A 13,463-nucleotide genomic window follows, 5' to 3' on the forward strand; every position below is an offset into this window, starting at 1 on the left:
GGCCCAGACTTCAATCTCTCCTGAATAATCTAGTCCACATGTCAAAGTTCTTGTTAATCATTTGAAAGTCGTGTCCTCTTTTATTTTCTAAAGTCTCTCCATTTTTTCCATTTCTCTTCAAATTGACTTTCTTGTAGTCTTAATCTAAACGTAATTCTTTCCATTTCACATAGCTCTTCCACAGTGCACATCCACTGCTCCTCAGTTGGCTGATCCACTTTACACCACAGTCTCGTGATTTCTTTTTTTACTTGCCGTCAGCAACACCTTGACAAGGTACTCATCTTCCTTTTGAATCATTTCCCGGGTTAAATTCCTCAAATAAAGCACCTTGAATGTTTTTGGAATAGCATATCCTATTATTTTCCACAAATCCTTCCAAATTATATTCCAGTATTCTTTTATATTCTGTCAAAACCAGAATATTTGCAAGTGTCCTACGTCCTTATAACCAAATGCTCTGTGATTTGTTTTTTTATTTTTTTTTTTTACCATGATTTTCAGGTTTTTTTTTTCTGAAAAATATTCGACAGATATCGACTGTGGTTACTAAAGCACTATACTGTTCATGAACTTTTTTCTTGTTTTTGTTAACGGTAATATTCTGGCATTCACAGTCACAATAACTATATGGGGTCTGTGATCTTTATTTTAGATAAGCGCTCCTTGTGAATACCTGGAATTTCTGATTAAGAAATTAAATCAAATTGAGACTTTCAGAGTAAACAGGTTGTTAAAACATGTGGACAGCTGTATAGATATTCCCAGACACTACTGGCTTTCCCATTCAACAAATACACTGATGGTTGTATATGTGGTGTTTTTCCAAAAGCTATAAAGCTAAAATAACGTTGGTCGCAGCCTGGTTGAATCAACGTCAGCGTCACCGTGGTTACCTCAGCCTGGAGTCCATTATATACCAGCAGTGTGTGGTGTTCAATGAATCGCAAAGTCTCAAAGAAAACACCATGATTTGTCTCATTCCGTCTATTCCAAAAAAGTATTTTCAGAGCCTGACCGTCGGGTGCCCATGTTTCTTGTAATTGCAGGCTTTTCAAGGTTGTGGTCAGCCAAAACCCTCAGGAATGAGTAGGTCTGCCCGCGGCGTTCCGGTCGTGTTCAACGTCCGCTTCAGGCCCTACAGCCCAGAACAGCATCCCACCACAGCAGCTGGCACCAGCCTAGAGAGACTGGTGAGGGCACCGAGTGGCATTTGCTTTTCCCGACATAAACACCATTTGTCTTTCTCGCTTCTGACACCCTTGATTTAAAACCGCCGATTTGCCGACAGCAATTCATTCTCCGTTCTCATCCCATTTCTATCGATCGGTGTTTGTTAACCAATCAACCGTCTCCCAGAGCTACTCAGCGTGCCACGACATGTGATATTCTCCCACCTGTCTGTGTGCTCGGCAAACAGAAAGGACGGGGCTGAAGGCCATGTTCCAGGAACTGACCGCGGCATTGTTTGCTGTGAAGCCAGCCCTTTATTTCATATCAGATGGGCTGAGTGTTTGCAGGATTGGACACCGATTTGTGCATTTACCGACTCAGCTTTGAGGGCTAAAAAAGATGCAACCGGTGTAAAGGTTACGTGCTGACAGCTAAAGGAAGCTAAGGGAGTGCTCGTATTCGCTGGAAATACTTGTGTCGCCCAATGTTTTACACATGCTACTGATAGCGGACGTCCAATCCATTTAAAGTGGGTGGCCATCATTCGCTGCCAGCCTCTCTCAGTTTAAATGCATTGAATGTCTGTTGCTGTCAATTTCAGCAAACAAGTTAAAAACTCAAATCTTTTTATACTTTGTCAGTTAACGTCATATAATTTGCTTGTTTGATTGAATGCTAATTGCATTTTCATATGGGCATTCACCATTTTTTGCTTTCCAATGTCTTCTCTGGATTTTGTGCTCCCACTTGTACACCTACACAGTTAATTAAGTGAATTTGTTTTTTCTGTTTCTTTCTGCTGCAAACCAGAGGATTATTTGGAATACCATGCAACACAGTGTAAGATTTTCTTCTTTTCTGTTTGGTAGTGGGCATTTGAAGCATTATTTAAAGACTACAAAGAAAAATGGTCAGTTCATGAACATTCACGATGTTTTTTGTACTGGTCAGAACCTCTGTTTTGATAACAGTGTTTACCATTCATCCCCTGATTTTCTATAGTGCTTGCCCTCATCAGGATTGCAAATAAAACAAGCCTATCACAGATTAGTTTGTGTAAAAAGCAGGATATCCCCTGGACTGGTTCCACGAAAAAGCACAATTAGTGAAATCAAACTACATACCGTACTTACTTTGTACATTCATACAGGAGGTCAATTTAAAATCTTTAAATAAACTAGCGTGCATGTTTTTTTAATATGAAATTATAGATTTCACTATCAGTTGGCGGGAAATGGGGCTCGGGGCCGCTCCGTAGTGGGCCTATTTTCAAAAATGTAAAATTCAAATATTTTCAAAACCAAAGCCGCTTGTGACCTAAAACCATGAGTCTCCATGAGCAGCAGAATAAAAAAAAAAAAATCAAAGTCGTTCTCTTATAAAAATCCAGATAAGTTATTTTTATATAAGTATAACAAAACAAAGTGGTTATAAAATTTTCAGATTTTACACCAGATGCACAAAAATCACAAAATGCAGAGATAAACACTTACATTTTAAGGATCAATAGCAATATTTAACATATCATGTACTTTTTTGATCAAAATAGCGACTTTTTCTTTTTTTTTTTTGTGCAATTTTGACATACGTTTTCAACAGCTATTAAATCACTCAATTTTCACATCAGAGACTTAATACTTAGAGAAAGCATGCAGAATCATCTTAATTCTACAGTCCCTGACAAAAGTCTTGTCGCTTATCCATTTTGTAGAAACAATTGCTCATAACCTGACTTTTAATTATTCAATTGGTTTCAGAAATGGCTCATATGAAAGCTAAGACCTTCCCATATGATGTTGAATGTACAAAAATATATCTGTTTCACTGAAAAAGATTTATCATTTAATGAAGACATAAGGGTCCAATTTTGGCAAGACAAAAGTTTTGTCGCCTACAGAAAGTAGTGTGAAAATTGAACAAAAAATGTACCTCAAATGCAAAAATATGTTACATAACATAAGTGAATTAAGTAGTGGTGCTGTGAGATCCAAATTTAATATTTTGTATGACTTCCATGGGCTTGAAGGACTGCATCCATGCGGTTCGGCAAGGATTCATACAATTTATTGATGAAGTCCTCAGGAACACACAAAAAAAAAAAAAAAAAAAATCATTCTTGCATGCCTCCCAGAATTCATCAACATTCTTGGCTTTCATCTTCCATGCTTCCTATTTCATCCTACCCCAGACATGCTCACTGATGTTCATGGCTGGTGACTGAGCTGGCCAGTCCTGGAGGATCTTGATCTTCTTTCCCTTGGGGAACTTTGAGGTAGAGGTTGAAGGATGCGATGGAGCACCATTCTGCTGCAGAATTTGTCTCTTTTTATGGTTAGGAATGTAAGATGCAGCTAAGATTTGTTGATATTTCAGACTATTTATGTTGCCTTCCACCCTGCAGATTTCTCAGGGTGCAGACAATTAAAAAAAAAAAAACGTGTGGCATTTGCCAAGGCCCACAGCCTGCCAAAAGGATGGACGCTGGAAAGGTGGAAAAAGGTTGATTTTTCAGATGAATCTTCCACTGAATTACACCACAGTCGCCGCAAATATTGCAGGAGACCTACTGGAGCCTGCATGGATCTGAGATTCACTCAGGAAACAGTGAAGTTTGGTGGTGGCAAAATCATGGTCTGGGGTTACATCCAGAATGGGGGTGTGCGAGAGACCATAAAAAGGGACAAATTCTGCAGCAGGATGGTGCTCCATGGCATACTTTAATCTCTACCTCAAAGTCCCTCAAGGCAAAGAAGATCAAGATCCTCCAGGACTGGTAAGCCCAGTCACCAGACATGAACATCATTGAGCATGTCTGGGGTAGGATGAAAGAGGAAGCATGGAAGACGAAACCCATGAATGTTGATGAACTCTGGGAGGCATGCAAGACTGCTTTCTTTGATGATCCTGATGACTTAATACATTTTATGAATCCTTGCCGAACCGCATGGATGCAGTCCTTCAAGCCCATGGAAGTCATGCAAAATATTAAATTTGGATCTCACAGCACAACTACTTAATTCGCCTATGCTATGTAACATATATTTGTGTTTGAAGTACATTTTTTGTTCAATTTTCACAATACTTTCTGTAGGCGACAAAACTTTTGTCTTGCAAAAATCTGACCTTTATGTCTTCATTAAATGATAATTCTTTTTTCAGTGAAACAAATATATTTTCTTACATTCAGCATCATTTGGGAGGGACTTAGCGTCATATGAGCCATTTCTGAAACCAAATGAATATTTAAAAGTCAGGTTATCAGCAATTGTTTCTACAAAATGGATAAGCGACAAGACTTTTGTCAGGGACTGTACTCAGACAAGCAAATTTTGCATTTTTATATATACAATCACCACTTATTTAGGTTGAATTCCGATGTCACTATTGTCTCTGCATGTCTTGTCGGCTATCTGGCCCTCATCGGTATGAGATTGATATGTTACATAAAATAAAACACGTAAAAGTTGAATTTTTTTTTTTTTTTTTTTTTATGGACGCAGAAATGTCTAAATTACTATTCGTCAAAACCTTTCTTTTATCCCAGGCAATAAGTGTAGGCAAAATGAACTCTATACAACTGTCTAAATTACTAGTTTCTTGCCAAAAACGGGCAGTTGGCCGAATATTACCTCATTATTTGAATGTGAAGTTATGCTATTGAGTATGGATACAAAATCCAACAGAGGCCATCACAAAACAAATTATTAAATTGAAAACTCTTGGAAATAAATGTGTAAATCCCAGAATTTCTATAGATATGAACGTAAAACAGTGTAGAATCTTGGTTTAAAGCAAGAAAAAAAAAAAAAAAACGGGCAGTTATCATTCAATTTATGTAAATAGTTTAAGCTAAAGTTACGCAATTTTCTCCATTCATTTCATTGTTTTCATGTTTCAAAGTGCATGCACGTTGCTATTTAATATAATAACTACTTTGAATCCTCGACCAAATCACTTTTGGGACAGTCCTGCCAGCTTGTATTCACTAAAACTTTTGTCCCGTTTCAATTTCCACCTAAATTCGGCGTTAGAACGCAGCGTGTGTTTGAAAGCTGCCATGATGCTCTGCGTGGCCCGGCCCCCTACGGGAAGCCATGGCACAATGTCCGTAGGAGCTGTCTTGTCAACTGATAGTGAAGTTTATGGTTAAATATTGCGGAAGAACATTTAAGTGCCTCACAAGAAGGAAGGGAAAAAATGACAACACATGACCAACTCTGAAATGCTTCTTTTGCCAAAGGTGTAAAAGGTAAGGAGTAAATTATTTATTTACCTTATTTTTTCCAAATTAAAAATACAACCAAAATATGTACAACAACAACAATATTAATATTAATATTAGGCCAATTCAGGTCATTTTAGTACTTGGTACTAGTAGCTCCTGAAACTTAAAAGCAGCAATACCTCCTATCCTACATGTGGAAATCTGATGAGTTATAGTGTAATGTTTTATTCATACTGTTGCATATTTGTGGAGATGTTCCCCCCCTCCTAATTCCACACAGTGCTCTGAGACAAGTGTGGGAGTTTCTTTTTACCCACATGCACCTTTTGATTTTCCCTTTTCCACCTGCGTAAATGGGGCGCTGAATAATGAGGTCCCCCAGCAGCCCTTCTCTGCGTGCTCTTCTGAATTTCTCCATTGTGGGATCAATAAAGTCCATACAGAGTCGACATATTACCTAGGAACAAAGCAAACAGTGATTCTTGTGATAAGCAGCATCACCCATGAGATCATATGAAAGTTTGAAAATATTTCGCTTTTTATAACCGGCTACTGCTTCAGCCGTTAACTCAAAGTCATTAACTCATCAAGGATGGCTGGACCATATGCCAGCGCGTCCTTACGTGGTGAGGGATCCTCATCACAAACCTTCCTCAATTAACCTATCTATTCTGGAAATATTCCCTGTCCAACATGGGTAATAGAACGAACAACAAATCAGGAGGTGACCTGGCCTGACAGAGCATGGCTCTCAGCAGCTGCTCTAATGGTACAGTGAAGCGGGCAGGTGGCCAGGCAGGCACGCGGGGGCCGCTCATGAATAATCAGCCTGCATTCAGACGAGAAATTGCAGGAACAGACAGGGAGAGTCATATATGTGAAGTGGACTCACTCAAATGCTGGAAATAGCAAGGCTGTCAAGCTTTAGGTGACACATCATCATATTGTAATTGAATCAGTCTAAAACCTGGAGTCTGATGCTATCATCATATCACAACCAACAGTTATATTCAAGCCATCAAACATGACCTTCATTTTTGTAGTGAGTCATTTGGTGGAAAATATTGAAGTTAGTTAGTGATGCCGAAATTGTTTTTAATGTTGGCGGAGGTGTTTGAGGTCATATTTGAAATACCATGCACATCTGCTGTGAACTCACTCTGGTGGCTTAGCTCCAGCTGCTAAATATTAAACAGCTAACGTTAATAACAGCAAGGACGGGATATTAAGCCAGGATATACTTGAAACTGTCCCCAAAGTCACACAGTGGAGGACTTCCCATTCATTTATACTGTTTAGTTAGAATATTGTATATTATATACGTAATATATGGCAACTCTAGACACACACCAAGCTTCCTTACCGTCTTACCTGTGGTCTTCAAAGACATCACTTTTACCTTCCAATACCCCACCCTAACCAGTATCTGACTGTACCATACACACTATCATAAACATCAACCTATAATCCTAAACTATATACAGTATTACCCAACCTAGTTGTCAATATAACAGTCAGACATACACGTACTGTTTTGCAAATTCAATCTTCCTTCCAATACCATATTTTACCTAGCAGTCTTGTAACTCCCAAAACCACTCTCTAGAATAAGGTCAGTCTCAAGACCACATTTTAAGGATTTGGTCTTGTCAGGGTTTTGCCTTGGTTTCAATGAGATCGGGTTTTGGGCAAGTCTTGGTCCCAGATAGTGTAGTCTTCTGCACAACAATACTACAACTACTAATACCTTATTCAGTCTTCAATCTTTTACAACATGACAAACCTATACCTACTATCTGAAATGACAATCTGACTGCACCTTTCTACCACTCTACGAGCCAACCTGTTGACTGGTCTACCCACATTCTTGCCCAGTACTGCACCAATCCACTAATTCATTGATAAATTACCTTCTACTTAGTCACGAATCTACCCATTCACATACCTTCTACCCTACACTCAGGGTTCATACGAGTCATTAAAAAGCATTAAAAGTCATTAAATGGATTTTGTTGAAATTCAGGCCTTACAAAGCATTAAAAACCATTCAATTAAATGTTGTAGGCATTAAAAATTATATAAACGTGACTTTTTATACATTATTTATCCGAATCAAAATTTGATTTTGTGTGCGAGTGTGGGCGCAGAGGTGACGTTCTATGCTTTACCGTTGACTGCTTCTTATTGCCGGCGCAAGGAGACTGGGAAATGTACATTTAAATACTAGTGGTTGGAAAAAAAGAGAAAGTAAAGCATATGCACTAAGTCTTCCCGTGGGTGATTTGCAGTTTTTTTCATGATTGTACTGTCTTTTTTCTGGATGTGTTTTGTGAGAGTATGGGTGTTTATCCTTCTCAGTTTTGCTTCCCACAAGAGTTATGTTATCTTAAGCCCAGGAATCACTCTGTTGTACCGGTAGCTACTCTGGTTGCTAATTTTAGGGCTAAGAAATATACCCATCGGCTGCTGGTGTTTTTTTCCTCGCTCTCCTCCATGCATGCATGGCCTTCCTGAGCCTTGTGTTCTCACTGGAACAGAAGTTGCATCAAGCAGTCGGTTGCGTTTAAGTTGCATTCATATTTTCAACCATTAAAAATATTCATTGTTTGACGCTTGCAATTTGTGTGTGGAACTATCTGCAGTGGGGCATGAGTATTGAACTAGTTTAAAGTGGCATTAAAATGAGCATTAAATGAGATTTGCTGATACTTCCAGAAACAGTGACACTGTAAAAGATAAAACTTTCTATCAGTCATACTAACTACAGTTATTTTAAGTAGAGTCATGTTCTTTTATGTAATTTATTTTAAGTATCCCTAACTCATTTCATCAAGTTAATTTGTAAACTTGATGAAATGAGTTGAATTACCTTGCATTAACAAGGTTGTGGGCCATACTTACATTTCTGAATGAGTTATAAATGATAACTTGTGTGGACTAACGCTCACTTCTGATGTCTTCAAAACAGTGCACTGATATCTAAACAGTAATCCAGGATGTTTAGCTCAGTTGTTTGTGCCCTTCGCTGACACTTTGGTGGCCCAGCTTGGAACAATGTATTATATACAGTGGGGCATTAAGTATTTAGTCAACCACCAATTGTGCAAGTTCTCCTACATGTAAAGATTAGAGAAGCCTGTAATTGTCAACATGGGTAGACCTCAACCATGAGAGACAGAATGTGGAAAAATAAAACAGAAAATCACATTGTTTGATTTTTAAAGAATGTATTTCCAAATTAGAGCAGTAAATAAGTATTTGGTCAATTACAAACAAGCAACATTTCTGGCTGTCAAAGAGGTCTAACTTCTTCTAATGAGGTCTAACCAGTTCTAACGATGCTCCACTCTTACCTGTATTAATGGCACCTGTTTTAACTCATTATCGGTATAAAAGACACCCGTCCACAACTTCAGTCAGTCACACTCCAAACTCCACTATGGCCAAGACCAAAGAGCTGTCGAAGGACACCAGAGACAAAATTGTAGACCTGCACTATGCTGGGAAGACTGGATCTGCAATAGGTAAAACTCTTGGTGTAAAGAAATCAACTGTGGGAGCAATTATTAGAAAAGGGAAGACATACAAGAACACTGATAATCTCCCTCAATCTGGGGCTCCATGCAAGATCTTACCCCATAGCGTCAAAATGATAACAAGAACGGTGAACAAAAATCCCAGAACCGCACAGGGGGACCTAGTGAATGACCTACAGAGAGCTGGGACCACAGTAACAAAGGCTACTATCAGTAACACAATGTGCCGCCAGGGACTCAAATCCTGCACTGCAAGACGTGTCCCCCTGCTGAAGCCAGTACACGTCCAGGCCCGTCTGAATGTGTTATGGTCAGATGAAACCAAAATATAACTTTTTGGTAGAAACACAGGTTCTGGTGTTTGGAGGAGTAAGAATACTAAATTGCATCCGAAGAACACCATAACCACTGTGAAGCATGGGGGTGGAAACATCATGCTTTGGGGCTGATTTTCTGCCAAGGGACCAGGACGACTGTTCTGTGTAAAGGAAAGAATGAATGGGGCCATGTATCAAGAGATTTTGAGTGAAAATCTCCTTCCATCAGCAAGGGCATTGAAGATGAGATGTGGCTGGGTCTTTCAACAAGACAATGATCCCAAACGCACAGCCAGGGCAACAAAGGAGTGGCTTCGTAAGAAGCATTGCAAGGTCCTGGAGTGGCCTAGCCAGTCTCCAGAAAATGTGTGGAGGGAGTTGAAAGTCTGTGTTGCCCAACGACAGCCCCTAACATCACTGCTCTAGAGGAGATCTGCATGGAGGAATGGGCCAAAATACCAGCAACAGTGTGTGAAAAGCTTGTGAAGAGTTACAGAAAACGTTTGGCCTCCGTTATTGCCAACAAAGGGTACATAACACAGAATTGAAATGAACTTTTGGTATTGACCAAATACTTATTTTCCACCATGATTTGCAAATAAATTCTTTACAAATCAAACAATGTGATTTTCTGTTTTTTTTTTCCACATTCTGTCTCTCATGGTTGAGGTTTACCCATGTTGACAATTACAGGCCTCTCTAATATTTTCAAGTGGGAGAACTTGCACAATTAGTGGTTGACTAAATACTTATTTGCCCCACTGTATTTACTTAAAGTGAAGTCCCAGTTCCTAAAAATGTTGAGTTCACCCTTTAATTTTAGCTTAATTAAATCTACCGTCCTACCTGACCTATAAGCAGACTCATCCACCACTCCTTGCCTACCTACCAAATACTCCAAGTATACACACATCCTCCGACACACATCCTTTTTCCGCCAGCCTACTTGGCGAACTACCCCTCGATCTAAAATTCTACACACCAACTTTTACAAAACATAGCTTCTTCTACTCTACTCCATTTGTCCCCAACCTTGATTTCACCATGGACTAGTGTGATATGGGCCTTTTTTTCATGGACCGGCAAAAAATACATTAGATATAAAATAACACGACGGGGCTAAAAACGAACGCTAAGTGCAGGGAAAATGTAACTCATCAGCTGCTGAATCAACCTTGATTAACAGCACAGCAGTCTGTCCTAAAACTGCAAATATCCTTGGTCGCAGGCATAATAATTTCTTCTCCAATCGTGAAAGGTTTCTTGGCTTTAGCATTACAGTTTGCCACGAGGTATTATGCGCTCAGTGCATTCGCTTTTGTTGATGTGTTGGCCCTCACTAATTGTTTCTGTCCTTCATGCTTACGCTTTTTTGTTTCAAAAATTCTAAAGGCTTATACATTATTCCAGGATGCTTTGTCTCTATGTGCCGAAGCAGCTTTGAAAGCTTCATTGCCCCGTTTGCTTACTTTTGGCCACATATTTTGCAGAGACTTGGCGTAGGCTTCTCATCTCTCTTGTCAGGTGGCCTTTTCCCCATAAAAAGCTGTCCAAAGACGATAGTTTTCCAGTCATCGTCGCTAGCGTGTGGGCTTATTATTTCCGGGAACGAATATGTTGCGCCAACATCATAGTCATTATCGAGGACAAGCAGACATAGATATAAAAAAGTGCTGTCAAATTTATCGCGTTCACGGGCGGTAATTATTTTTTTAAATTAATTACGTTAAAATATGTGATGCATTTAACGCATGCGCGGAATGGCCCGCTCATGCATTGCCTCAAACAGAATACACTGATGCCGTTTTTTGCACATTGAGAGCTAAGAGGCAGAGAAAGGCGAGTGGACACAGGGATTCATTGGACCGCGCCGTTTATTGGCATAAGCTTCGGCAAGTCCTTCACAACAAACATAAGTATCATTTAGTAAAAGCACAGCAAAAATAATATTCCTATCCCTCAAAAAAATAATGTTCACAAAAAGAAAGCATTTCAATCTGTACTAATGAGGCTCAGACTTGGGACAAACCATTCAAACATTTTGTTTAGCTGTCATTTAGCTCGACAAATACACTGGATGGTAATATTTAGTCACAATATACAAACATCAGCGGTCTCGTACGTTGTAAAGCCAGCACTCAAATGACGGTGAAGTACAATGGATGGACAAGTAAACAGGGAACTACAGCGTCAGTTGAGGGAAAAAACACACTCATTGGCTTGATTTCTAAGTAATTTAAAAACTTGCCATTGACACCTTGTGGTGTATTTCAATCACTACTTTACATAGTTAAAGCCACTGTGGAAGAACGGCAGGGAGCCCATGTGACGTCACCGCTCGGCGACGTCAACAATGGCGAGCTACTAGTTTATTTTTTTATTTAAAATTTTACAAATTTTATTAAAACATTAAGAGGGGTTTCAATATTAATAACTTGCACTCAAATTTATCTTTTAAGAACTACAAGTCTTTCTATCCGTGGATCCCTTTTACAGAAAGAATGTTAACAATGGTAATGCCATCTTGTGGATTTATTGTTATAATAAACAAATACAGTACTTATGTACAGTATGTTCAATGTACCTATCCGTCTCGTGTCTTACCTTTCCATTTCAACAATAATTTACAGAAAAATATGGCATATTTTAGAGATGGTTTGAATTGCAATTAATTACAATTAATTCATTTTTAAGTTGTGATTAACTTGATTAAAAATTTTAATCGTTTGACAGCCCTACAAAAAATAGATGCTAGCTCCAATCGATTTCTATGATGACCTCCTATCCAGTTTTATTATGTATGATCTCTATTGACTAGTCCAAGGAAAACGACCTCAAATACCCTGTCCTAGATTGCTTAGGTGTGCCGCCAGCAGCAGGCAGCTAGCGTTACTGTTTACATTGACCGACGTTAGGCTGTTACTGAGGTGTGTTAACACACCAGTAATGGCGGCCACCGCTAGAAGGTGATGACTACATTTCTCTACTCGGACTTGTCAATAGAGTAGGCAGACGGATTGGTGTGTCAAGAAGCACAGGCCAGAATGTGGTGATTAATAAATTATTATTTCTGTGCGGCCTGATAGCATATGCGCCACGGATCCATATCAGCGGTTGGTGACCACTGCTCTACACAACCCATGCTATCCTACACAAGTTACTACTGTAAATGCCGACTATGTACCTGTCTATCCAAATTAGGTACCTTAACTTTACCTTAACCTTTACATGTCTTACACGAGGGGTGCCCACTGTTTTTTGCTCCAACATCTACTCAGACAACTTTGCACGATCTACCTTAACAGTTGCCTGGTATACCAGACTGACCGCTGTTCCAGCGATTGAGTCTGGCGACCGTCCGGCGGATCAAATTCCGAGGGCGGAGCAAGCCACGGCAAACAGACAGCGGAGTGGACCAATCAGCGACGGGCAGACGTGACGTTGTTAAAACGACAAGTAATTAGCGTTAGAGGAGAACGGAGAAGTTTATTCAACATGGCTAGCGCGAGCCATGTTGACTGTTGTGAATGACTTGTTTCGATGTGTTTTTGGTCATTTAAAACTGGTTTTACCACGGATTGGAACATATTCTCGGCTCTCCCGTTCGCCATCTGTGTTGTTGTAGAGACGACTTTCGGCGCGCAAGAGTGACGTTACTCGTTAAGAACACATCACGCAAATAAACGAATCTGATTGGACGATTGATTTTGTACCTTGCTCGAGAGGCCATTAATGGGCTGGGTCCCAGACTATTTCTCACAGTGTTTGAAAAATATAGGGAGAATAGTCTGGCTGTGCCAGGAAACCTTAACAGTGGGGGGATTAAAAAAATAAAACAAAATATTTTTAAATATACAAAAAATAATAATAATAATAATAAATTTTTAAAAAAACTTTTTTTATTTCCTGCCGCGAGCTACCTACACTAGCGTTGCGATCGACTGGTCAAACCTGATCAACGTAATGGGCACCCCTGCCTTACACTCTACACCTTACCCAATTATCCTAGCCCTTGGAGCAAAATTACACCTATCTTTTCCCTCTGTTAGCTTTTTCCATTAAAACACAACATGGTATTGTATTCCGTCTGCAAATGCTGTAGTTGAAAGCTTTTACCAGGATATTCCCTATTTGCGCTCGACATAAAAGGATGGAGAAGTTGAATTGCAGTGTCAGTTTCAGCTCTTTGAGGAGAATATGACATCCTGTTAT

At 39.5% G+C, this 13,463-nt stretch overlaps 1 protein-coding gene across 1 annotated transcript in view; it reads left to right on the forward strand.

The window, feature by feature from the left end:
• Positions 1-13,463, forward strand: part of LOC130926924 (glypican-6-like) — a 199,086-nt gene that overhangs the window by 138,994 nt on the left and 46,629 nt on the right. Inside the window, exons 6-7 of the mRNA XM_057852250.1 lie at positions 1,050-1,193; positions 1,984-2,013. Coding sequence (XP_057708233.1) covers positions 1,050-1,193; positions 1,984-2,013 — 174 coding nt within the window. The remainder of the gene's footprint in view (positions 1-1,049; positions 1,194-1,983; positions 2,014-13,463) is intronic.

This window comes from Corythoichthys intestinalis, chromosome 12 (assembly GCF_030265065.1).
Source record: "Corythoichthys intestinalis isolate RoL2023-P3 chromosome 12, ASM3026506v1, whole genome shotgun sequence".
Taxonomy (NCBI): Eukaryota; Metazoa; Chordata; class Actinopteri; order Syngnathiformes; family Syngnathidae; genus Corythoichthys; species Corythoichthys intestinalis.